Here is a 27,109-nt window from a genome sequence, read left to right on the forward strand (position 1 = left end):
GCAGCTGAAAGGGCATGCTCAGTTTTTACAGTGTGACGTGTGATGTCTGCAGATCAGACAAAATCTCAGGTGGGGGCCCACTACGGCCCACAGTCTCCCTAACTCTAACCACGGCCGTCACATGACTGTTTCTGAAAGTATAGGCGGCAGGACGTAGAGCAGGTCAGAAGATCGGTGGTTTGATCTGCATGCCAAATGTTCTGAGGCACAATACTAACCCCAAGTCACTCGATGAGGCATCCACCAGAGTGTTTGTGATTGTTAGAAAGCACTTACACAGAAAAAGCACAGAAAAAGGTGCTTGTATGAACTGATGTGAATGAGGCAAGTAGGATAAAGTGCTTTGAGAGCTCAGGTAAAGTAGAAAAGCACTGTACAAGAACCAGGCCATTTTACTTTCTGCACATTGTTGCCGGCTCTGAGCTTGATGTCTTCTTCTGAGGCGTTTACACGCTGTGAAGAACTCATCACAAAGAATTTAAACAGAATGAATTTTATTTTGGAATCGGTCCTCAGACTTGGACATTTCAGCAAATCATGTTTCATTGAAATCAGACAGATAAAAAAAAAAACACACTTTTTTTGCTGATGATGATGTCACTGAAAACCAACTCCATTCGTTCAACAGCTGAAATTGTTTTATTTGGAAAATCCCATCAGTTTCCATGATTTTTTTCAGAATGCATCTAGTAAGTCACATCAGGGTTAGCTCAAGGGTTATCCACCCTGAAGTCAGTTTTCTCTGATGTTCTTCGGTGTTCCATTCTCAGAAGAAGAAAAAACAGAGGGCCTTTCAACACTCGTTGAGTCCCTTGGTATAACCCTCAACACTATGCAGATCTAGGCTTCTTTGCCTATCAAAATACTCAGTCGTATTATTCTCCTCCTTCAAAACTTTCTCCGTGTTCCCACATGTACTAAACAACAGCTACACTCTCTTGCAGGACACCTAAACTTTGCCCTACGTATGATTCCTCAAGGCACCTCCTTTATTTCTCACCTGCTCTCTCTTGCAGCATCTAATCAATCACTCCTCGACACAATCACTCTGGACATCTCCTCCAGAGCCGAACTGTGGCTCTGGCAACTACTCCTTGCTAACTGGAATGGCATTACCTTCTTTTATGACGATCAGCTGTCCCACTCCGATGACATTCAGCTTTACACAGATGCTGGGTTTTCTGTCAGCTTAGGGGGTTATTTTGGCGGAATGTAATTCTCTTCAGCGTGGCCTCCCAAGATTTGCCAACATATCCAGGAGTGTTTGCTGCCTTTTTCGACTGTTTTTGAAATCTATCCCTTGGTAATTATTCACCAGTTGCTCCTTTTTCAGCCACAACATCCGAGATCCAAACCCTAGCATCGTAGAGCTCATCGCCCTTTCCCAAAAAGCTATAATTAACAGCCCCTAGCACCTTGTCCACCTACTGGACTGCTTGGAAAGCGTGCCGTTCATTCCACAACCACTTAATGTTCTCGTCCCATCCTTCGACATTGCTACCATGTTTAGCTTCATGATTTTGCACATCGATTCCTGGCCATCAAAAATCCCACGATCCAATCTTATCTCAGCAGCATCAATTTCTTTGCCAAAATACTCAGGGGTTGACCTTGCTCGACCTCTATATTGTCTCAGCTGTCGCTGCCCATCAAAGGTCTCCAAAGTCAGGCACCCCCTTTGACCCCATGCCATTTACTCCTAACTTTGGATCTTTCACGCTCCAGCAGAAGTAGTGACTACTTCCTGGCACGCACGTTTGAATAAATGTTCCTGCTCGCTTTCCTCATATTCCATCCATTCTTCATCCCTGCATAAGTGACCTTTACCCAGTCTCTGAAGATTGCCTTGTCTTTTCCCTCAAATGAAGTAAAATCAATCAATTGGGCAGCCCCCTTTTGATATTCTGCTTCAAAATAAACTCACCTCTGAGCCCCACCACAACCATCATCATCATCATGGTTTCTTTCACATTTTCTCCAAGTTCTTTCATTGTCCCGAATTTCTCCGAATCTTTTTTCTGGCCATTCCTTCTGCATTGGTGCTGCAACATCTGCTTCCCTCAAATGAATCCCTGACCAGTTAATCAAGCTCATGTGCTGCTGGTCATCACAAACCTACTAATTATACATTCGCAGCAATGCTTCATAATGCTCAATTTTCGGTTCTTCAAGAGGATGCCTTAATTGGGGATCTGCCCAGCCCAGGAGCCACTGCCAGTCCCCTCTAAGGCCTTTCCCAAATCACAACATGAGTTCACTTTCCCTCATCCACCATCATCAATTGTAACTGAAGATATGGTCTCAGCTAGTGACTTACTTAGACATAGATCCTCCCATGCTTTATGTGGCATATCGGGCGGCAAACGAACGCCACCAGGCTCGATCTTGTGCCCGGGCTTCAGCGTCTTCCAACGATATATTCGATGTCTTTAGGTCTTGATAGAATGACCTTCGCCAGGTGTTGCGGGGACGTCCTCGTGGTCGTTTGACGCCCAGGGGTTGCCAGTGCATCGCTGTTTTTGGAATGTGTGCGTCATCCATGCGGAGGATATGGCCGGCCAGTTGGAGCCTGTTGCGTGCAACGATGTTGTGAAGTTTGACTGTGCCGCTCCTTCGCAGGATCTCCTCGTTGGTGATGTGGTCGATGTAGCGGATCCTCAGAATCCGGCGGAGACATCGCTGCTGAAAGACGTCGAGCTTGGTGTTGATGCAGGCCCTGAACCATTAGTTCACTCAGCTAGTGAACTAATGGTTAAATGCAGAGAGGTGTATAAACACAGATTAAGTGAAGAAAAAACACCATCATGGGAATCCCCCAGCATCCTACACCTATTGCAGCATAACTAAGGCAGGATTCAGGATCACCTGATCCAGCCCTAACTATATGCTTTATCCAAAGGGAAAGTTTAAAGCCTAATCATAAAAGTAGCGATAGTGTCTGTGTCCTGAAACTGATTGACTTCCTGACTTGGTTAGATGTTGTGAAGATGTTTTTCTAATCATGGAAATTATTCTGTTATCTTTAGTGTCTCCTGTTCTCTGAGGTCTGTTGCTGTTGGTAAGATGCTCAGTGCATTCATTCTTTTTGCTGACTTGGGCTCTCCTAAAGTTTCTGCTCTGCTGTTGGACTATCTTGCGTTTCCAGGGTAGTGATGGCTTCAACAGCATCTCTGTGGACCTCGTGCTGAGAGTTTCAGTAAGAAGCAACCAAATACAGGTTCAACACTTGGAATCCACTACAGATCTTTCATTATGAAATAGAATGATCATACCGCGAAACTGTTTGTGAGTCAAAATTACCTTTACCTTTGAGCCTTTGCTGTGACTGACATGGAGATTACCAGTGACTGTGTTAAAGTGAAGCCCAGATTAAACTGATAGTCTTACACGTCTTTGGTTTCTGTGCCCTTAGGAACAACAATAAATTAAATAATTTTATTAAAAGAGAGAATTACGGATGTGTCATTGTACTCAAAGACATTTTACAAACAGATGCTTCACTTTAGATTTTTGGGATCATAGCTCTGCCTCCTTTCCTCCCCATCATCTGAGCACTTGGTTTGGCAGCTGCATGGAGTTGGTTCGGATTAAGCTGGAGGCCATGGTTTACATCACTGCATACATCTGCTGAATGCTCTAATTTCCCAGCAGCCCTAGCACCGACTCTCCTATATCATCTTCCTGTCCGTCCTCAAGCTCTGATTGGGCAGAATAACCACAGTGCTGGCTGTATGTTCAATGACAGTCACAAGTGGTGGCTGGTCCTACAGTCACAATAGCACTGGCCCGGTTCAGGATCAGTCGTGCTGTTCTGGGCAAGTTTTCCTGGCTGAGAGCTGACTGGTTGTTGTGGAGCACTGGATCCAGATGATTGTTCAACTTTGAAGAGACATCCTCCCTGAGATTGCAGCAGCGTAGCTTTTTTGTGGAAACCTCAGAGAGCGCAGTTAAAAGAGAGAAACGAGAGAAAAATCTTTTTATTTTCCATTGATGAGCTTTGAAGCTGCTGCACTCGCTTGTCTGTCTGCTGGCAATTAAATTCTGTTAATGAAAAGATTAATATTTCCACACAGAGAGAAAGAGTTCACAGAGGGAGGAGGGTATGAAGGGTGAGGAAGAGGAGGGTAAGAAAGGGGGGTAGGAGTAAGGGGCGAGGAGGAGGAGGCTGATCAGAAGTTGAGCAGAGAGAACAGAACAGATTTCATTATCAACCTCTTCAGCTGCTGCTGGACTTTAATAGAAGAAGTGTGTGTGTGTGTGTGTGTGTGTGTGTGTGTGTGTGTGTGTGTGTGTGTGTGTGTGTGTGTGTGTGTGTGTGTGTGTGTACGGGTTCTTACTATCTCAGTGGGGACCAACAGCCCTCGTGAGGACCAAAATCCAGGTCTCCATGGGGTTGGAGGCATTTTTCATACTCAAAATGTGGTTTTAGTGTCAGAGTTACAATTGGTTATGGTTAGGTTTAGGGTAAGGGTTAGGGTTAGGCATTCATTTTTGATGGTTAGGGTAAGCGGCTAGGGAAAGCATTATGTCAATGGGATGTCCCCATGAGACAGCAAATCAGTGTGTGTGAGTGAGGGGATTTGTGGGGGTTTCCGTCTGATGGCGTCAGCCAATCTGAAAGCTGAAGAAAATAATGAACCAATTCTCAAACTGTCTGAGCACAGACCTGAACTGTCTGTCTGTGTGTGTCTCTGTGTGTTGGGGATATTTGGCATGCAGACTAGAGGCACAGACACACACACACACACACACACACACACACACACACACACACACACACACACACACACGCACACATGCTTGCATACATATACTTATATTAATGCTATATATATATATATATATATATATATATATATATATATATATATATATATATATATAGCATTGTACGTCAACCATTTTCCCCAGTCCTTCAAAAAGCGTTCTTCCTTTAATTTCAGTTTATATGTAAGGTTCTCCATCTCCATAATGTCCTCCACAATTGCTACCCACTGCTGCTTTCCTGGTGTTTCTGTCTTAAGCCAGTTTTTGGTGAGGGCCTTCTTTGCTGCCAAAAGGAGAATCTTAGCCAGGTAACAATCCTTTACATCTACAGTACCTTCCAAGTACCCTAGATACAAAACAAGGCAGGTTCTAGGAATAATATAACCTAATATATCACAGAGAGCCGAGTGAATTTTAACCCAGAAAGTGTGAATTTTTCTGCATTTCCAGAAAATGTGTGTATGGTCTGGTTCATCCCATCCACACAGCCTCCAACATTGTTGTTGTGTATTGGTTTGTTTATTTTTAATCTTAGGTGTAATAAAATAGCGAATTTGATTTTTCTAGATGAATTCTCTCCACCTCAATGAGTGAGTTGTATTCTTATGTTCTTTCCATGTTTCATACCACACCCTCTCAGTGATTTCTTCACTCAGCTCTCTTTCCCATTTTACTTTAACATATACAGTTGATTCCTGTCTTGATTCCATCAAACATTTGTATAGGGTAGACACTGATTTTGGAATAACACTTTTATATGCCAGTATAATTATTTTTATAATAGGATGGATTTTGTCTTCCTCTATTTTTATGTTTTTATTAAAGTAATCTCTCACCTGTAAGTATCTGAAAAAATCCTTGTTTTTTAAGTTGTATTCCCGTTTTAATTCTTCAAAACTTTTAATTTCTCCTTTTTTGATTAATAAACAAATTGCTGTGATTCCCTTTTCATTCCAATTTTTAAAACCAAGATCCAATTTTCCTGGTCTAAATTCTTCATTGAAGGCTATCCATTTTAGCAAACCAAGCTCTTTGCCAATCCTGAACTCCTTTACTGTATCATACCATACATTTAATGTAAAGGATATTATCGGGTTCCTATCTTGGTCTTTAGTTACGTATTCAGGGGTCTTTTTCATACCCATGTTTGTTTGAATTGGGACATTGAGTGTGGAGAGCTCCACATCCTTCCAGCGAGCCCCGTAATCATCACTACACCAATATGTTATCTGGCGTATCTGTGCAGCACGAAAATATTCTTTTAAATTAGGAAGCGACATTCCTCCTTTCTCCTTAGTAAGCTGTAAAGTAGTGTATCGTACCCTTGGCCGCTTGCCTTCCCAGACAAATCTAGATATATACTTATCCCATTCTGAGAATTGGGGTTGAGGAATAAATATAGCAATCGTGGTAAGATATTCATCTTTATCACATTTATCCTGTCACTAAATCCTAACGGATATGTATTCCATCTTTCCATATCCTGCCTTATCCTGTAATTTATATGTCCACAGTTACTTTGATATAGTTTGGCATAGTTTTTGGTTATATTTATACCTAAATATTTAAGGGTTTTTGCCTCCCACTTTATTTCCCATTCCTTAAGATTTTGAGTTGGTATACAATTAAACATTAGAACTTGAGTTTTAAGTATATTTACTTTGTAGCCAGAAAGCGTACCAAATTTTCCTAACATTTCTGTAAGCTGCATAAAAGAGTTTGTGGGGTTTTTGAGGGCTATCAACACGTCATCAGCAAACAGACTAATTACATGCTCTTGTCTATTGATTTCTATTCCTGTTATTAGGGCATCTTGTCTAATCATTTGTGCCAATGGCTCAATATACAAGGCAAATAAGGTTGGACTTAAACAGCAACCCTGTCTAGTTCCTCTCTCTAGTTGGAATGTCTTTGTCAATGAGCCGTTAACTTTTAGTCTTGCAGTCGGTTTGTCATAGAGAGATTTAATACATTGGATTGATTTCGTAGTGAACCCAAACTTTGCCATGGTTAGGTACAGGAAGTCCCAGCTGACTCGATCGAAGGCTTTTTCTGTGTCTAAACTTATCAATGCAGCCGGTAGCTTGTCTTTATGTATGTGTAGGGTCCTTCTAATATTGTCTTGTGCCTGTCTATTTTTGACAAAACCTGCTTGGTCCTCATCTATCAGGTCTGGTATAAATGACTGGAGCCTATTTGATAGGATTGTAGTATAGATTTTATAATCAACATTCAACACCGATATAGGCCTGTAATTTTGGCAGTATTCTCTTTGTTTTTGTGGTTTTGGCAGCACCGTGATAATTGCCTCCCTCCAAGAGGGGGGAATCACATGTTTAGTGTGAGTCCAATTAAGAGTCTGGTGGAGTAAGGGTATCAATTCTTTTCCACATTTCTTGTACCATTCGGCAGGAAACCCATCACTGCCTGGTGCCTTGTTTGTTCGTAATTTTCCAATCGCTTTCTGAATCTCCTCTATCGTTATTGGTGCCGTCATGCGATCATTTTGTATTGTTCCAATAGAGGGTAGATCTAAGGAGTCTAAAAATGTTTTAATATCATTTAGGCCATTATTAGTAGGTGCATTTTGTAGATACAGGTCCTTATAATAATCGGTAAAGATACTTTCTATCTCTTCTAGGTTATGTGTCATTTGTCTTAGAATTATACAATTTGTTGACTGTTGTTTCTGCCTGTTGTTTTTTTAAACGTCTTGCCAATAGCCGTGCAGCTTTAGGGCCTGATTCATAGTAGCTCTGTTTTACATATCTTGCTTTTACTTCCATTTCATATAAGAGTAAATTATTAATTTTCTTCTTAATATCTTTCATTTGTTGTTGTATCTTGACATCTACCTTGCATTTGTGTTTATTCTCCAATTGTGACAATTCATCCACATATTCATTATATTGCTCCATTCTTTCTCTTTTAAGGTTACTTGATATTGCGATTAGTTTCCCACGTATAACTGCCTTCAAACAGTCCCATAGAATAATTGGATCGGTTTCACCATTGTCATTTTCTTCTAAATAAGTTTTGACATCTTTTTGTATTTGTTCTACCACAGATTTATTGTTTAATAGCCCCACATTTAATCTCCATATTGTGTTTTTTGGTCTACCTTTAAGATAGATTTTTAAGTAGATAGCACTATGGTCCGACACATCTGCCACTCCAATCCAACAATCTGTTATTATATCTCTATTCCCTTTTTCCATAAAGAAGTAGTCTATTCTTGAATATACATAATGTGTTGCTGAATAATGACTATAATTCCTCTGTAGCGGATGCAAAGCTCTCCAGACATCAAAATAGTTAGTGTCTTCCAATGTATATCTTACTAATTTTGGAATTGAATTTTTATTTTTCTTCAGGCTGGTTGTGTCCAAGTCACTATCTAATATCACATTAAAATCTCCTCCACATATGCATATACCTTCTGCTTCTAGCACAAGAATATCAAAAATCAATTTAAAGAATTCCTTATTACTCTCAGGGGGGGCATACACATTCATCAATGTGACCATTGTTTGATTAATCACACCCTTGACAATGACATATCTACCTTCCTTATCCTTTATTTCTTTGTGAGATTGAAACTTAAGGGAGTTAGTTATGAGAATTGCAACCCCTCTTTTCCTAGAGTTTGTATGAGAGCTGTAAAAGGTGTTTTTGAACCCAAATTTCCTACATTTTTCATGTTCTATTTTTGATAAATGAGTTTCTTGTAGGAAAGTTATCTGTGTCTTCTCCTTTTTCAGTTTAGTCATAATCTTGGCTCTTTTAACTGGGTTACAGATTCCATTAACATTTAAGGACATACACTTTATTTCTTCATGTGCAGTGAGAATTATCCTTTTGTGATCTACCGGCTATCTTTTGAGACCCCACAGGCACTCCATTGAACCCTTGTTTAAACAAAACATTTTCATCAACAAGTTACAACTTAGTTTAACTATGTACAGATAAGAGGACTTCAATAAAGAGGTACCAGCCACCTTCCCCACCTGTTGTTCCTCTCCTTGTTTTTGGGGGGGTATGTCTCTCATATTGAAAGGGCCCCCCTTTGATTGAAAGATTGTCACACTCATACTAGTCATTATTGTGTACTGTCCATCCCTAGCCAGCTTTGTGTTTCCATATAATCCTACCAGACACACCGTGAATCCATCTTGTTGTTATACGTCTCCCTATACGCCTCTCATGCATGGTTATCGTTATGCTGAAATTCTTGAAGTCTCTCTCGAGCTCGCCTGCTAGCCACACCAGCATACGTGGGCCGGACCGGTTTCCATGTCGCTGACCCGATTGACAGACGTCCCTCGGCGCTCTCTCTCTCCCGGCTGTTTATCCCTTTTTCCACGTTGTATCCTCTCGCTTGCAGGTCGTTAGCAGCCTCCTCCGCGTTGCCATAAGTTTTCACTCCATTTGGCCAGTGGATTCGCATCTTGCTGAGAGGAGTCTGGAAGCGGATGCCTTCCTTCTTTAATATCTTTTTGATATTCACGTACGCTTTACGTTCTTGCACCATTCTCGCCGAGTAGTCGTGGTCAAAATAAACCCTGCTTCTGTCCAGAGTGACCATTTTCTTTTCCCATGCCTTTTTAAGTATCATCTCTTTAGTTGTGAATTGTTGGAAATTGACAACGACTGACCTTGGGGGGAGACCCGCTGCCGGTTTCGGGGTTAATGCTCGGTGTGCGCGTTGAATCTGGAGGTTGATGTTAATATTAAGCTCCTCTCTGAGCCAGGCTTCCAGAAACTGGGTCAGCGATTCTGCCTTAGATTCGGCTCCCTCTTGTATTCCTTTTTTTTTTTTTTTTTTTTTTTTTTGGCCTGTCCCGTTTGGCTCTTTTACCATCAGAATTGTTGTCTAAAGGCAAAGAAAGATGCCCAACGGATTTACTTTACCAAACTGACCATCCCAGCCTTGCCGTAATGGTCCATTTGATTCACCTTTTATTGTTTATTTTATTTTCACTTACTGAATACGGGACAGACTTGACTGGGGGAAAGAAGGGGAGAAAGAAAGAGGGAAAGAGAAACAGCTGAGAAGAGGGACGGGGGAGAAGGGCAAAAGACAAAAACCAACAGAACGGGCAGAGAAAAAAAAATGCATATATCAATCACCTGGATCACCTGCTGAGAAAGAAAAAAGAAAGCAAGCAGAAGAGAACAAGAGTAATAGAATAAACAACATCACAATGATATATGGGAATATGACAGTAAATACTAAATGTTAAACATTATTGTGCAGCACATAAGATCAACAGAACACAGTGTGCTTTGAGGTAGGAGCCAAAAAGGGTGTAGTTTGTGGGTGTGATCACCCGTGTGTACACCTGTGAGCATGGATGCGCTTGTTTTTTGTTTTTTAAAAGGTTCCTTCATGTAATAATCTGCTAGAGGGTGTGGGGGGGCCACAGCCCCGTCCTCCAGGGCGTGAAGCAGGTGTGGAGGAGATCAAAACTCACGACATCCAGAGGCCCCCAGAACACAAGAGACCAAGGAAGACCAACAGAGGGGCAGCTGCGCCACTGTCCCGGAAAGAGCTGAGGAGAGTCCCAGATGAGGGCTCACTCAGCAGCCGCGGAGCAGAAGCCAGGGGGAGTTGCAGTGACGCGCCCGTGAGCTCCGCCGGCAGCCAGCTGCGCCTGAGTGACCGAGCCCCAGGCCGAGAGGCCGGGGGCACCCCACCTCCGAAGTGGCCCGAGCGAGCCCCAGGCTCCAGGCCCCGATAAGCGGCCGCCAAGGAGTGAGCCGGTGTGTACCTGGACGCCCATCCCCGGACACAAAGAACCACCAACGCACCGATGTCTGAGGGGGTCCGCCACTGGCAGGGGAAGTGGTGGTAGGGGGAGATAGGCCTCCAAACCTTGGAGGGCCTGAGATGTCCCCAGAGAGGTGGCGCCTGACACCCAACCTGACATATAGACACAGACATACAGGCACACACAGATACAAACATCCATTCCCACCCTCATGCTCTCATATGCACTTACTCCACACTCAACCAACGTGGAGACAGACATAAAGAGACGTTGTACACACGATCACACTCCCCAAGCGTACTCTACAAACCGGGTCTAGGTACCCTTGCCCCTGGAGGGGGGAACTGCACCCAGACCCAGGTGGTGTTTCCCTTTTCCCTGCGGTGGGGGGAGGCAGACCGCCCCGACTCCGCAGCAGCAGGAAGGCTCCACACTCCAGACCGCAGTCGGACGGCCAACTCCTCCTCCTAGTCCTAGCCCCCCTGCTCCAGCAGGTCGCAGAGAATGGGGGTGAGAGAAGACTCCAAACCTCCCTCCACCCGCTCATTGTAATGTTGATGCATGTGTGTTCTAAGGTGCATTTAAAACCCAGGAGGGCTTGGAGCTACCTGCCAGAGAGCAGCAGGTAAGCGCATGGTCCCTCCTGCTAGCCCTCAATGTCTACGTGTATTTAAAATTGAGAGGTGGGCAACGATGCCAGGGGTGGGGTGTACACCCTGATGGTACTTTGGACTCCGTGTATCGTGCCCACCCCCAAGATCCTATATGTATGTGTAATGAGAGTGTGAGTAATGTGAATGTCTAAGTTTTGGGATAAAATTGAGGCAGAGGCAGCCAGAAGGGGACAGAGGGGGGGGGGGGGGGGGGGGGGGGGGAGGGGGGTAGCCTCCTCTGCACCCTGGTGACATACCCCTACTCCAAGGCCCTGCATGTGTGGGTGGTTGTGGTGGAGCGGGAAGAGGGAGGCAGCTGGAGATGGGGAGGGAAGGAAGGGAGGGGCAAGTGACCCCTCCCTGGGGCCAGCTCCCCCGCTGACCCCAGTAGGCACACCCATACTCCGCGACCCGCCAGGGAAAGGGGGCCCAGGCCCATCCAGACCGGGCCCAGTGCAGCAGCGCCGCCCGGCCCCACAGAGCCCGGGACAGTCCACCCAACCCCACCACAGAGAAAACTGCACCCACCCCACCATCCACTCATCTTCCAGACTACATAAGACAATAAACACCCAGGCTGAGATCTTCCTCCACCTCTCCTGTATCTCCCCCTCCTGCAGAGGGAGCTCCTGAGGAGAGGAAAGCTCCTGCAAGATGTGACAATCTCCCCCACCAGTTGAAGAGCCCCCCAGGTGGCTCGACGCACCGGCGGCACCCTGCTCCAGGGCTGGGCCCCCATGCACCCACCCGCCCACAACCCCGGCAACACACCAACCAGGACCCAAGCCCCCGAGGCCCGGTCCGGGTCCCAGCCCAGAGGGTCCTTCTTGTATTCCGTAGATCCGCAGATTGTTAAGTCTGGATCGCAGTTCCAAGTAATCCAATTTGGTCATCATCGCTTTTTGTTCTCTCATTAGTTCTGTCAGGATTTGATTGGCCTCGTGGCTCCACGTCTCTATTTCTTCCGTGCGCGTCAGCGCAGCTTCTAATTTCCCTTCTTGTTCTTTAAGTTCTGTAGTCATGCTCTTAAACTTCTGGTCGATGTCTTCTTTGAATTTAGACAGTTCGTGTCTCATTTGGCCAGTAATTTCTTCTTTGAACGTCGTGAAGTCTGATTTCAATTCATTTTGGAGTGATTGAATTTGTTTGCTAATACAATCCAGTCCGTTTTGAAACGCGGCCATATTAGCTTCAGGTCCTCGTTGTTCGGATGTTTTATGTCTTTACCTTGGGTGTCCGTAGTTTTTTTATTCTTTGCTTTTGTCATCCCTCCGCTCATCTTCCAAAGTTGTTTTGTCTCACGCTTCAATTCGTGTTTTAGCGGAGTTTATCTACTTGGCTTACGGGAGCTCTGTACTTATGCGACCATACTGCTCTACCGCCACACCAGAAGTCGTAATTCATTATTATCATGATTTCATAAATACTGCTTGTTTTGGTGGCACAATGGTCAGCATGGTGGCCTCACACCAGAAAGCGTTTGGTTTTGATTCCACAAGCCAGTTCTGTTTGTTTGTCCATGGGCTCTCTCCGAATTCTCCAGCTTCTTCCTACAGTTGAAAGACAGCAGGTCAGGTTACCTGATTCTGACCTGTGATAGGAGTTAATCAGAGACAATGGTCATCTGTCGCTGTGTGTTAGCCCTGCAACAGACTGGAGACTCAGCAGTTGGGATAGGCTCCACCACCAACAGTGTTGAAGTGGAGAAGTGAAAGATGGGTTGATCGATTAGAAGTGGATGAGTGGGTATCAGTCCAGCAGAGTTAGCTGTGTTTGCTCTCGGCTGCCTCTACACTTTGATCCTTTAGTCTGAGTCTGAGAGCAGGCAGGTTTCAGCTGGATGTAAAGAATTTCAAACTAGAACAATAAACTGATATTGAGGAGCTCTTCACATCCAAGGGAATGCTGTCTGAGGTTTTTTTAGATATTTAAGGGGCAGCTTCCCTTTTCTTCTGCCACACCAACCTGACTCTGCAAAGGAATTTTTTTGCTTATTGTAAATCTACAAATATCAGCCTTAAACCAGCGTCTCATCTGGAATTTATTCTTGCTCACATTCACTGAATCATTCATTCCCCCTTACACATTCCTCGGTGTCTGCAGAAATAAACCCTGGTTGGGAATCTCTGGCGTGTGCTGCATTTTGTGGTGTGATGGTATCTCTGCTGGAGTTTTTCATGTTGCTGGTTCTGAGAACTGATGAAGAGCAGTGGTTTCATCCCCAGAGTTAAACTCTTTTCTGGATCCTCTCAGCCTGCAGATGTTTCCTCTTTGATCTGCCTCCTCTTCGTCAAATGAGGTGATGCTGCAGCAGTTAATGCATCTGTCACAGTACAGCTGAAATTTCACCTTGCCTCTCACCTCAGCCATCAGCTCACAGACCCAGAAACACTACAACTATCCACTCACCATCATCCCAAAGCCCGATGCCTTTTTTTAAAGAGCACCGTAATCACCAGGAGGCGTCACACATCATCAATAATTCAGACTGGATGAGAGTTTGACAGCATCAAAGAGGAAAACTCACAGGAAGTCAGATCAGTCTGAGCTGAGTGACAACAAAAAGCAGCTGAAAGCGTTACACAGCGAGGACAGAGGAAACTGGAGTGCAGTGTGGCAGCAACAGGAGACAAGCTTAAATCTTCACTGTGAGCTGCGGTCACAGAGTGATAATAGCAACATATAAATTAAATTATTTTACCAGAAAAACAGACAGCTGCAGGTCGAAGTCTGAAACCTTTTTAATGTTTCATTTTTTTACCTTCTGTCAGGTTCCTGAGCTGATCAGATTAAAAATGTATCTGACAGTCAGTCATGTTAGGAGATGGAGTTTTGACAGAGTGTTGACAGCAAGCTCGTTTAAATCAGCTCTTTGTCTCAAGCTGTGCTCCTTCACGAGCTCTCTAAGAGGTAGAACACTTTAGGACGGCATCTCTCACTGGTTTGTTTTGTTTTGTGGAAGCTCCTGGTTAGAGCGTGCAGGAGGCAGGTCACATGAACGTTTTATGCTCGATACGTAATCCCAGAGTTAAATAGTCTGTGAGCATGTGCGGTACATTTATCAAAGAGAGAGTTCACAGTGAGATATTTAAGTTCTTGGAACAATAAAGTTTATTTAAATTTGTAGCCACAAGAAAAATAAAGTTTCTGTGTTTCCTCCTGATGATTATCAGGATCCTCAGATCCTCTGACTCCCAGAGTGTGAGGGATGATGACACTTTCCTGAAATCTGATTTGTCAGAGGAGATGGTTTTATCTCTGACTTCTCAGTTCCTAATTATTCGGATCCTACCCTCTGTCTCAGTCGTGTTGTCACATCTTCAGGTTTATATAAGTTACATCTTTCTTTGTGTTTTCATTTGTGCTCATCCAATCAGATGCTGCAAAATCATTGTGTGTGTACGTGTGTGTGTGTCTGCTGAGACTTACCTACCTGGCTGCTAAATTTTCCCAGCATGCAACAGCCCTTTAATTCCAGGTAAAAATCAGCTGACCATTGACCTCCACCCAGCCTCAGACATCAGCAGGTGGCGGCTGACCATTGACCTCCACCCAGCCTCAGACATCAGCAGGTGGCGGCACATGGAGCACCTCCTCCTGCTCGAAGCTGCTGACCCAGATCTGATCTGTTACCTGTTCCTGATGAGCTGGAGCCAGCGACATCCATCTGGCTGTGGGCCCATGTGATTGGTGGGGCAGTGATTACCTAATGTAGAATGTAAACAGCGACAGCGTGATGTACTCTGCAGCCGATGTGATGGATGTGGACTCGGCGAGAGCCAGGGGGACTGATTGATCCGTTTGTCCCCTTCAATCAGGCGCTGGATTCGGGTCTGCTGAGCTTTTAGTGAAATGAGGCCTCAGAATGAGACAGGAAGTTTCCCTGCCTCGCCAATAAACCTTGGAATAGATCAGAGCTCAGCGCTGCAGAGTGTAAGGACCAATGACTGTAGAAAACACTGGAGTGGAGCTGAAGACTGTGGGTTAAATGGGCAGAGCCATGACAGTGTAAAAGGAGGGGCTGATCTCAGAGCTGCACACATCAGCTGATGCGTCAGCTGATTTCCTTCCATAATTCTAATTCAATTCAGTTTTATTTATACATCGCAAAATCACAACAACAGTTGCCTCAAGGCGCTTTATATTGTAAGGTAGACCCTATAGCACAAAATACTTAGGTTAGTAAGATCCCACACCTCCAGACTCACTAACAGCTTCTTCCCCTGGGCCATTCGGACTGTTAAGGGTTGGGGTTAGGGTTAGGGGCAGGGGTGCCCACAGTCTGAGTAACCCCGATCACTCAGGCCACTCACATGCGGACTACTCAGTCTTCTTTTTCTTTGCACTGATTCCGAGCACTTTGCTTTCCACTGTGTGCCTTTGCTCTTGATTGTATATATTTGTCCTGTTTGTTATGTATGCCTGCTGTCTACTATTTATATTTTATTCCTGCACAGATGGCATGGAGCACACATAATTTTGTTGTTATTACAATAAAAGCCTATTCTACTCTATTCTATACTTCCTGTTGGATAATCTCACTTTACATTTGTCTGGAGCTTCTGGGGCTTTGGTTTCTATAGATAATTTCCCTCTTCAAACAACTGCACAGGGAGAGAATGTTTCCATAACATAACTCACCTGTATAAACTTTATTAAGGGGTGTGGCCTCTTTGATTGACAGGTGGATGGTGACACAGGTGGCTGTAGCTGCTAGCTGTTTGCTGTCTTCACCTGAACTGGACCTCTGGCCTGTGTTTGTTCTGTTTGAGCCTTTTGGAGTATTTTTAATAACATCATGTGGCCAATAATATGGCTGCTGTAAGGTTACTGTAGTAACAGACCATCCAAGAAAGCTGAGTTCGAGTTCTGATTGAAATTCTAGGATTTCTATCTCTGATGGTGTGTTCACACAAAGCATAAAGCCAAGTTTCAGCTTGTGTTAGTTCTGCGAATACAGGAAAAGTTTTGGATCAACACCCAATGTGAGAGCTCAATGTGAGAGAACACCAGGAGATGTCGCAGTGGCACCATCTTTTATATACAGTCTGTGATAGCATAAAAACCTCAGCAGACATTACTGGTCTGCAGTCTCACAGCATCTGGTTCAAACCTGCTTACAGAAAAGAGGTCAAAGGTGAACACTGTGCTCTTAAATCCAGTCCAGCATTGTTTGTGAGGTGCACTTTCTCATTTTTCCACTCTAATCTTTTTAAAAATCTCTGGATGAGCTGGAAACCTCACAAACTGAAAACAGCCTGACTTTCTATAATCTATCAGTGCACATTAAGCGCTTAGAAAAGCACAAAACTGAACACTGACAGAACTTTACTACCCAGGACTGTGACCTGTACTGCTGTATTTTCATTCTGTGGCATTTGTACTTTTACTGCAGCAAAGCTCTAAATACTCCTCGGTGTTACTGCATCAGCTCATCTCTGGCTTGAATGTTGCGCAGCAGTCAGTGTGATTCAGGGCCTCAGACCAGGACCAACAGGAACACACCGAGGGGGCGTTCACTGACAGCCAGCAGGGCTTCTTACTGCAGTGTACTGATACAGAACAATTTCTCTCAAATCCATCTTTAACACTTTTGGCTCGATGCTACAGAGCTCCGAGCCAAGCACCGCTCCTCCAACTAAAACCTGTGACGGTTCTTGCAGTGGCGCTCGGATAAATGTATTAAATCAAGCTGTAAACAGTTTAAACCAATCCACCTTTCAGCTCACTGTAATTCAGAAGAATGAGTTCATCTCTTGGTCGACTCAGCATTTTGTGACATGATAAATCTGTCGTCATGGACGAGCCAGCAACATTAGCACAGAGAGAGAGAGAGAGCTCGTTAGACTGATTGGCTCCATTTCTTTCACCAGAAAGAACAGAAAAATCAACTCTGTCATCTACTCAGTCGCTCTATTTAACCGCCATTATTTACAGTCACCACTGTCTGAACAGTTCCTGAACTGATGTTCCTGAATGCCTCTCTGTGAGGAACCCTGTGGTTAAAGCTTGTTGATGGTTCTTGCAGAAGGTGAACTGTTTCATGAAGCTTCATTGGTGTCTCAGTTCGAGCTCAGGTTGCTGTATAGAACATTCACCTGCTGACTTTTTGTTTAATCAGGTCTCAGATCAGAGGGAGAAGTGATGCTGAAGATAAACTTGTCTCCTGAAATATGACCCAAAGAGACTCACCATTTCCTGTTTTATTTTTGCTAGTTCTACTTCCTGTCTATGTTCTGGTTTCCCATCAGGTCATTACTCTCCCAGTACACTTGCCTGCTCGACTGTCTCAGATTTTTCTTGTCTTTGTCATGTTGTCGTGTGTGAAAGGGTCGAGTTAGAAGCCGTTTAGTTTGAATGACATGTGAAATGATTGTGAGTGATGGTGGAGCGTATGAGGCAGAAATAAAAGACTTACACAGGTCAAAAGCCCAGTCTCCTTCCCTCACATCAGTGCAGATCAGTCGGTCAAACTGAAGAAGGACCCTCTGAGCTGAAGGTGATGATCAAGATGCCTCATCTAACAGCTATGGCTAGTGGCTGCAGAAATCAATAAAATGAACTGGACCTGTTGTGCACTTTTATTGCTAATCGTTGTTTACTGGGTGCAGCAGAAGTTTGTCGACCGCATGTCATCTCTCTGAAGGTCGGACTGGGGCCGCCGGCCTCTGTTTTCCTCCCAGTGCTGATGTGTTTCTGTTGTTGAACCACAATGCATTCAGGCTCCTCAGGACAAAGAGACAGGCTGCTGCAGCTCTGAGCGTAGCTGATAAAACATGCTTTAACGGAGCACGAAGCCCGGGGGAAACAGCGGGCTTTGTTTTAATCTGCGCTGCTGCCTTGGTTCGATCCGGGTGGGGGGACAGGGATCAGAGCCAACTGTTGAAAGCCCACTGGAGTTTCCCAGAGAGACAGAGGTCAGAGGGATCAAACTGTTTTCATCTCATGGCTTCATTCAGACAAGCCTGAAACACACAAAACTCTGATGTTCAGTTAAACACAACGTGAGCCTGAGAACATGAAAGGAGACTGAGCTGATACCTGGGTATCTTTTATATCAGCCTCATGGCATCTCCAGCATGCTGCCCTGAGAAGAGTCATCACATCCACCAAAACCTTACGATCGACTCAAAGTGAGGCAAATGTCTGCAGATTACAGGTAGGCTCGTCTGTCAACCTGTGATTGTTCTTTCTGGATTCTGTCAGTAACTTACAGACCAAACCAGATGAACTGTACTCTATCAGGTGTGTGATGAGGCTGACAACAGCAGGAACAAGAAGCTGTGTGGCTGTGAACTGAACCTGCTGCTGCTTTCTGGACTAAGTGAATTCAGCAAAATCTAAGCAGATAATTCACAACCTGCATTGCTGATTTCCAACCACTAGACACTATAGAGCTAACCACCTTCAAATATAAACTGATAAACTGGTTTCTTATGTTATTTTGGAAATATATTAAGTTCTTGTGCTATTTTTTAGTTAGAATTTAGTTGTCTTTAGTCTAGTTTAGGTTTCATCCATGTCCCTGTGTTTGTGAGTCTTTTCCTGTCTTCTGTGTCAGTCTGTCATGTGTTTCTTGTCTGCGTGTTTCATGTTGTCAAGCTTGTGCGTCATGTCAACGTCTCTCCATGTTTCCTGTTTTACTTCGAGAGTCTGGTGTTTCCATGTTCAGTGTGTTTTGTTTTACTTCCCCTGTGGCGTCACGTTCATTTGTGTCAGCTGTGTCTCCCCAGGTGTTCCCACTTCCCTCATTACCCTCTTGTGTATTTAAGTCTCCTTCTGTTCTTTGACGGGTCGTCTATTTATGTCACAGAATCTTTTTGTTTAAGTAAGTAAGTAGAATTTATTTATATAGCACATTTTCACAGATAAAAATCACAAAGTGCTTCACAATAAGATCAGACATACAAGTTAAAATTAATTAAAAGCCCGTTTGTATAAAAATGTCTTCAGCTGCTTTTTAAAGGAGTCAGTGGAGTCTAGACAGCGTAAAGACAACGGCAGAGAGTTCCACAGCCTAGGTGCCAGTGCCTGAAAAGCCCGATCCCCACGTGTTTTAAATCTAGTACGTGGGACCACCAGTAGCCTCTGACCTGAAGACCTAAGTGCTCGGGATGAAGCATGAGGTTTCAACAGGTCAGAGATATACTGGGGAGCTTCACCGTGCAGAGCTCTAAAAGTTACAACTAAAATTTTAAAATGAACCCTAAAATTTACTGGCAACCAATGAAGAGAAGCCAAAACTGGAGTAATGTGTGACCTCTTGTTTGTACCAGGTAAAAGTCTTGCTGCTGCATTCTGTACAGACTGAAGGCGATCCAGAGCTGATTTGTTGAGACATGTAAAAAGACCGTTACAATAATCCAAACGAGAAGAGATAAAAGCATGAATAATCATCTCAAGTTCTGCCTTTGACACCAGTAGTCTGAGTTTAGAAATGTTTCTTAAATGATAAAAACAGTTCTGGACAAGTTGTTTAGATTGTTTCTCAAGAGACATTGAACTGTCAAATATAACACCTAGGTTTCTGAGACTCGACTGAAATGAAGGGTCTAAAAAACTGATATGCTGCCTAATTTCTGAGAGCATGTGATCAGGTGCAATAATCAAAGTTTCTGTTTTATCTGCATTTAACTGAAGGAAATTGTCATTTAACCATTGTTTGATTTCTGACAGACAATTATTTAAACAAGACAATTTATAAAACTCAGAAGCTTTGAAAGAACAGTACAACTGAATGTCATCAGCATAGAGATGAAATATTGTAACATCTGATAATTTGGCCTAGAGGGAGTATATACAGCAAAAAGAGAATAGGACCTAAAACAGATCCTTGAGGTACCCCAGAAGGCAGAACTGATGTTTCCCACAACACATGATTCATACAGACAGTAAAGGATCTCTCAGATAGATATGACATAAACCATTTTAAAACAACACCAGTAATCCCAAACAAGTCCTTCAGCCTATTTATCATGATGCTGTGATCAACAGTATCAAAAGCAGAGCTGAGATCCAACATAACCAGAACAGTGTACTCTCCAGTGTCTGCTGCCATCAGAATGTCACTAGACACTTTAAGCAAAGCGGTTTCAGTGGAGTGCAATTTGCGGAAACCAGACTGGAAAATGTCCAGAAAATTGTTCTTCTCCAAAAAGTTAAGTTGTTCTGCAACTGTTTTTTCCAAGATCTTTGACACCAATGGTAATTTTGATATTGGCCTGTAACTGCTCGGAAGAGATGGGTCCAAATTTGGTTTCTTTAATATTGGTTCAACAATAGCTTGTTTAAAATAGCTGGGAACTGAGCCAGTATAAAGAGAAGTATTAATTCTTCTATTATTTCCAATAGAATCAAACACACTAATGAAAAATGATGGAGGAAGTACATCAAGGTGGCTTGAAGTCAGTTTCATTCAACCAAGCAGAGCACTGATGTCCTGTAAGGTAACAGGAGTAAAAGAGAACCAGATATCAGAGGTAAGCAACGTGTCAGTGTGATACTGAGAGGATGATGGAGAAATATTAGACCTGACAGCAGCAACCTTATTAACAAGATAGTTTAAAAAGTCATTACAATCACATTTAGTATAGACTGGTACACGAGGAATGTCAGGAGAGACAATGTTTTTAATTGTATCAAACAATACTCTGGGATTTTTCTTTTTTGAAGCTATTAGATTAGCAAAATATTCCGTTCTGGCATTTTTTATCATGTCGTTAAGTGAGAAAATTGATTCCTTGAGATGTACCTTATGGACCTCAAGCTTGGAAGCCTTCCATAAACATTCTAATCTGCGACAATATCTCCTAAAATTTCAAATATTTTCATTTATCCAAGGACAGAAATTTGAAGAATGGACAACATTTAGTTTCAGAGGTGCCACCGTATCTAAAATAGATTTACATTGATTGTTAAAAGACAAAATAAGTGAATCGATATCATTTTGAGCCATTCAAGGGACAAACATGGCAGAGAACCTTCTAGCAGCATCCTGGTTTATAATCCGCCTTTGGATCATCAATTTAGGAGGTGAAGGATCCACGTAAAATGACAAATTAAAGAATATACAACTATGGTCACTCACATGGACATCTTCCACACATACATCATGTATATTTAAACCCAGGTAGAAAACACGATCAAGAGTGTGGCCCTTTGTATGTGTGGGGCCGGAAACATGCTGCTTAAAGTTAAAAGACTCAGTGATAGTGATGAGCTCATCAGCAGTGTTACAGGAAGTGTCATCAATATGAAGGTTTAAGTCTCCCAATATTACAACCTTCTCCAGTTTAATGATCAATGTCAGAAGGTCGTTAAATTCAGTTAGAAAGGCCCCAGCAGGTCCAGGAGGTCAATAGATTAAAATACAGTAAAAGGTTTTCAGAGAACCCACCTTCATCATCTGTGACTCAAATGAAGAAAAGAAGCCCGAGGTCATCAGTTTGCATATGAGTCTGTCCTGGTAAACAGCAGCAAGTCCTCCACCACGTCCTAAAAGACGCGGAGTTCCAATGAGAGAACAGCCAGACAGGCAGATTTCATTTAAGTGGACAGCAAAATAATCCTTATTTTGCTGCCACGTCTCAGTCAGACACATAAAATCTAGAGACTCTTTAATAAAAAAAAATCATTTAGAATAAATGATTTGTTCATTATAGAGCGAACGTTGGACCTGGACGCCGGCCCTCGTTCCTCTTTTTCGTCTCTTGAGGGTAGAAATGCCGCGGGTTGTTCACAGTAGCACGCAATCAGGTGAGGAACACACCAGATGAGGAGGAAACGTTTTTCTGTAGCTGTCCCAGCTGTCACAGTAGCTCTCCATTGTGTCTTTAATGTTTAACAGTGTATCCCGATCATAAATTAAAGCAGCAGAAGCAAAGTCAGAATACAAAAGAGCAAAAATTATATTGCAAACAACAAGTAAGATAAGATAAGATAGAACTTTATTAATCCCTCGGGTGGGTTCCTCTGGGAAATTCGACTTCCAAAAAGCACAGCAACGACCGAAGTGACGACAGTGAAAAACTACACTGTCGCCTCCAATGAGCTGTAGCAGTGGCGGCAAAGCCAAACACAGGCGCCAATGCTGCTCCACGTCTAAGTACTGATGTGTCAACACTGATATAATACAGTATAAACCTATAACCTAAACTGTATAAACAGTTTATACTCACGTCAGATTTAGTTTTCTTTACGTTCATGTTTCACATGTTCCTGTTCAATTTCATATTCTTGTTTCATGTTCTAAATGTCATAGTCGTTTAGCTGCTCCCAGTGTAGGTTTAGTTTAGTTTTTACCTCGTTTTTCCTTAGCGGCGTGTCCCATTGTGACACTCTACTGATTTGTGTTGTTCTTTTGAGTCTACCACATCATTTTTACCCTGGTTTAAACTGTGTGATTATGGGTTAGGTGTAAGCACAATATAAAGTACTTGAAAATGTATTTCTGACATGTGTAAAAACATGTCTTTTATCCCCCAAAGCTAAAACTCTGCTTTGGCTGGCTGGAAAAAAGGCTGTCCTGAGCTTCATCACTCCTCTGGCCAGCTCTCGATGTTGCAGTGGGTCAATTCAGAATGCTAGAAAGATTTTTTTCCCCCATCCTCTCTGAAAGGACCAAGTTCAGGCTGGGTGTTCCTCATCAAAGTTTAATTTCTATGCTGATGATGCTCCTCTTTCTGCTGCACATGACAATCAATAACGCCTTCCTCGGTGAAACGCAGAATGATCTGAGACTCTCTCAGCAGCTCCTCTGTAAAGCGACCCGTCCTGCTTCCTGCTTTGTCGCTGTGGTGGATGCTTCTTGTTGAATCTGTTATGTTTAGCTTCAGTCAGATGTGGGTTTCTAATGTTTGGCTGTAAATGAACTCAGTTTGTGTTTCAGCTGTGAATCTTTCATCTCTGCTGTCTTTTTATTTCCTCGTTTTCATCTTTTATTCAGTGTGTGCTTTGATCTCATTTCTGTGTTTTATTGATTGACTTTGTTCAGACTCGGAGCAGCTGCATATCTCCATCACCTAAAACGTCACAGTTTTTCTTCCGCATTGCTGTTAACGCTCAGTTGAATAATGAAACATTCACATTGGTCTTAGCGACTCTTCGGTGAGCTTTAGCTTTCGAAACAGAAACTCCTCAGAGTTTGATGGTGTGTTTAAGGTCTCATCTGTGTTTCCTGTCAGGAGATGATCTCAGGTTTCACTCTGTAAATCAGAGAGGGTAGGTTTGTTCTTCTCGCAGTTCTCCTGTAGGATGACAAGTTATCATCCAAACGGCTGGTCAGAAATGCCGGGATGGCCTCATTTAAGTCTGCAGGGAGCCGACAGCCTGACGGCTCCAAAATAACAAACAGACCTCAGAGTTAACACTTCAGCTTCACCAGCACCTGCACTGCCTGGAGAAAGGTGGAGAAGCTGCAGAGAGCTGCAGCTCCGTGCTGAAAAATACCACTTGTATCCAGGTGAGTCAGAAACACTGAGAATATGTCCACACTAAACGTTTTCGTTTGAAAACGTATCGTTTTCTCTCAGTTTTGACCTTCAGTCCACCCTGAGATGGAGTTTTTGGTCATGGAAAACGGAGGTGTTTGAAAACGCTCTCCAAAGCGGATACATTTGGTTTTTGCGTCACAGTGTGGACTGTGAACCTGGAGCTTTTCGAAAACAATGATGCATTTTAGTCATATGATGCAGTCATGTGACCAACTAAACTAAGATAGTGGAGAGCATTATACAGCAGTTGTTTTGTTTGGTCTCAATTTTGACAGTCCTATTGTCAGTCCATTTAAAAAACGTGGTTCTTTTCCTCGACATTTTGCCGCGACGTTTCTAAGAGGCAGAAAGTAAATAAACCGCAGACCGAAATGAGGCAGGCCGAATTGTCTTGCGTTTCACGCATGCACAATACAGCAATGTAAGTGTTTTCTGTCGTTTCAGTGTGGATGAACAACTGTTCGGAAACAAAAAAACCCTGAAAACTATAGTGCGGACGCGGAGTGTTTTTAGACAAAAACGTTGTTTTGAATTTTATCTGGATTAGTGTAGACGTAGTCTGAAACACACTCGGCCAGTGTTAAGGTGTTTGAATACATTTATTTAGCACCTGGAGCTCAGCGTCAGGATCTCATTGGTGGTTGATGTCTCATGAGTTTTTCATGGTGCACCTGCAGGCTCAGCAGAAGATCAAAACTCGGGTCCAGGTTTATCCCAGATACGTTTGATCCCAGGCGAATGTCGTGGACAAATGTCTGAGTTAGAGGCGATGACGTTTATATTTAGTGTTTTTATTAAGTGTTCTTTCTCATATTGTGGTTTCTGTACTGAGATCACAAAATGTTCATGAAAGGAAGAACATCTGACATCCTGACAACCTCTGAAATGAAGAAGCGAGCAGCATTCTGCTCAGAGTGATCTAAGTTTAAATCACAGCCTGTTTGTGCGCACACTGCAGATCAGTGTGTGTGTGTTTCATTGTTCCTCCATCACACACATCCAGTGGTCCAGTGGTTAAATCTGTGCAGCTGCGATTAACATCACACAGACTCACAAACACGAAAAACACTACACAGTGTGTTTCACACACACACACACACACACACACACACACACACACACACACACACACACACAGAAACGTTTCCAGATGCAGTTGAGAGGATTGACAATTTGATCCCATCGGGAACGGGAAATGACCCTTTGTTCCGAGGATTACGAGTTCATGTTTTAAAAATTCAAGCGTCACGGCCCTTTTGCTTCCATCTGTGATTTCCTGCATTTCCCATGATGCCCTAGGACAGGTAGACCCTGTAGGGCTGCTTTTATTCTGGGAGTGAAACGAGTAAAATCAGCTGCTTTTTTGTTTCTCCTCAGGAAACGTTTCATGCTGCAGTCCGCACAAAACTTTCTGGAGCTCAGGAACTTGCATATTCACTGGGCTCTTCATCATCATCATCATCATCATCATCATCATCATCATCTTCCTGAGCAAACTGCTTTTGTCTCCTTCTCCTCTTCATCCTCCTCTTGATTTCAGGTGTCTCAACTCAGATTTAACCCAATTATTCTGCTGTGATCTCATGGCTCTGAAGCGAGGATCGTCTCTGATCTGTGACGTCGTGTGACTGTGTGCGTGGCCACAGTCCTCAAACTTAAACATTCTTAAAATGAACTCTTCGTGGTCCTTTGAAACTGCTGAGAGTAAAAACAGGAAATGACATCACAGTGTACCCAGAAACCTTATCTGTTCAAAACCAAACATTGTCCTGACTTCAGGTGACCTCAGGTGACCTCATGCTGCTGCGTATTTGGAGGTGAACTGCAGTAAAGCGAGGTGTCGACCTGACGGCCAATCCAACGTTTCTGTTCTCGCAGGTCTGACACTTCAAATCCTTAAAGCTCCGCCTGTCAGTGCATCGTCACAGTGACGGACAGAGGACGTGTCCTGCATCACCGTAGCAACAGAGAGTGCAGCATCTCTTTGATCTGCCTCCAGCTGTCTGATGGTTTCAAGCATCAGCGGCTGCAGGTGATAAACTGATCACCTGCAGCCGCACCTGAGCTGAGACATCAGCAGCTTTGAGGTGAGTGCCTGGCTCAAAGGTCACGGCAGGACTGATTATCATACCTGAACACACCTGCAGGGAGGTCTTCATGTTACAGTGTGAACACCCGGCAATGTGGTGTAAACAACAAAAACAAACGCACACGCTGAAGTAACACTCGGGTCTTGTGGAAACATGTGAAGTGGCCACAGAGGAATCAAAAGGTGGAGCTGGAAATGAGCAGCACAGGTGCCCTCCTCCGTTAGTTTGCTTCAACCCACAGGAAGCTGTTTTAAATGAATGTATGTTCTGCTGTATGTTTTGTGTGTCATGTATAAACTTTTGTGAGGACTTCGTAGGAATCGGTTCACAGTTTTCATGTCACTAACAATCTGTTCACACTTCAGAAATAAAAGCATATCAGATTTTTTTTTCCAAGACCAACTGAACATGTAAACCAGAGTCTGTTCTCTGATGTTCTCCTCTGATGGTTTGAAACAGGAAGCTGTTTCTTGGTGGTTTTGTGTGGGTTTGTGGAGCGTTGCTCTTTAGTAACAGATTTAACTTCCAGACACGAACAGGACTGACTGATCTGATTGATATTCTCCTTTCTAAAACTGTTCTCCTCCAGAACCAGTTCCACCTGCAGATGGTGACGGGTGTTCCAGAGTCCGGTCTGTCTGATTTGCTGCTGACTGTTCTGCAGCGGTCCGGTTGGCGGGAGGGGACCGCCGTGCTGTGTCGGGGCTGGGAGGAGGCTCGGGGTCTTCTGCAGCTCCTAGACCATCACAGCAGTGCATCGTGGGAGGGCGGCAGGAGGGTCACCTGGCACCTGCGAGCCCTGCTGAACCTGACGCAGTTGGCTCACGATGACACGCAGATCCACGACTTCCTGTCTCGACACTTCCGGCAGAACCAAGCCTCACCAGCCTCAGTGCTGCTGTTCGGGGCCGACCCGCAGTGCGCAGCGGCTGTGCTGCGCAGCGCCCAGGACCTGGGCCTGACGTTACCCATGGTACACTGGGTGCTGGGTCAGCCGCTCAGCCCCGACGTGCTGCACACCATCGGGCTGCCGCTTGGCCTACTGGCCTACGGTGAGGTGGAACGGAAACCGCTTGACTACTACGTTAGAGACGCCCTGCAGCTCATCACCAGGGCTGTTGCTGCGGCGACTGCGGTGAGGCCAGACCTGGCTCTGATCCAGAACACGATGAACTGCTACGACAAACCCAACAAGCACGAGCTGCTGACCTCAGGACAGTACCTGTCCAGGTAAGAGGACACTTTAGTCTCTCAGTTTAGATATCATCACAGAATTGGTTTCACCTTTCTCGATTTGATGTTTTCATAGCTATTTAAGCAAGGACAAAAAACATCAC

At 43.9% G+C, this 27,109-nt stretch overlaps 1 protein-coding gene across 1 annotated transcript in view; it reads left to right on the forward strand.

Moving 5' to 3' along the window:
• grin3bb (glutamate receptor, ionotropic, N-methyl-D-aspartate 3Bb) overlaps window positions 1–27,109 on the forward strand; it is a 68,154-nt gene that overhangs the window by 18,899 nt on the left and 22,146 nt on the right. The window contains exon 2 of the mRNA XM_086282470.1: window positions 26,362–27,002. Coding sequence (XP_086138596.1) covers window positions 26,362–27,002 — 641 coding nt within the window. The remainder of the gene's footprint in view (window positions 1–26,361; window positions 27,003–27,109) is intronic.

The sequence above is a fragment of the Aulonocara sp. 'chitande type north' Nkhata Bay genome, linkage group LG23 (genome assembly GCF_057382095.1).
Source record: "Aulonocara sp. 'chitande type north' Nkhata Bay isolate Kocher_YH1m ecotype deep benthic linkage group LG23, A_spYH_male_GT1.1, whole genome shotgun sequence".
Lineage (NCBI taxonomy): Eukaryota > Metazoa > Chordata > Actinopteri > Cichliformes > Cichlidae > Aulonocara > Aulonocara sp. 'chitande type north' Nkhata Bay.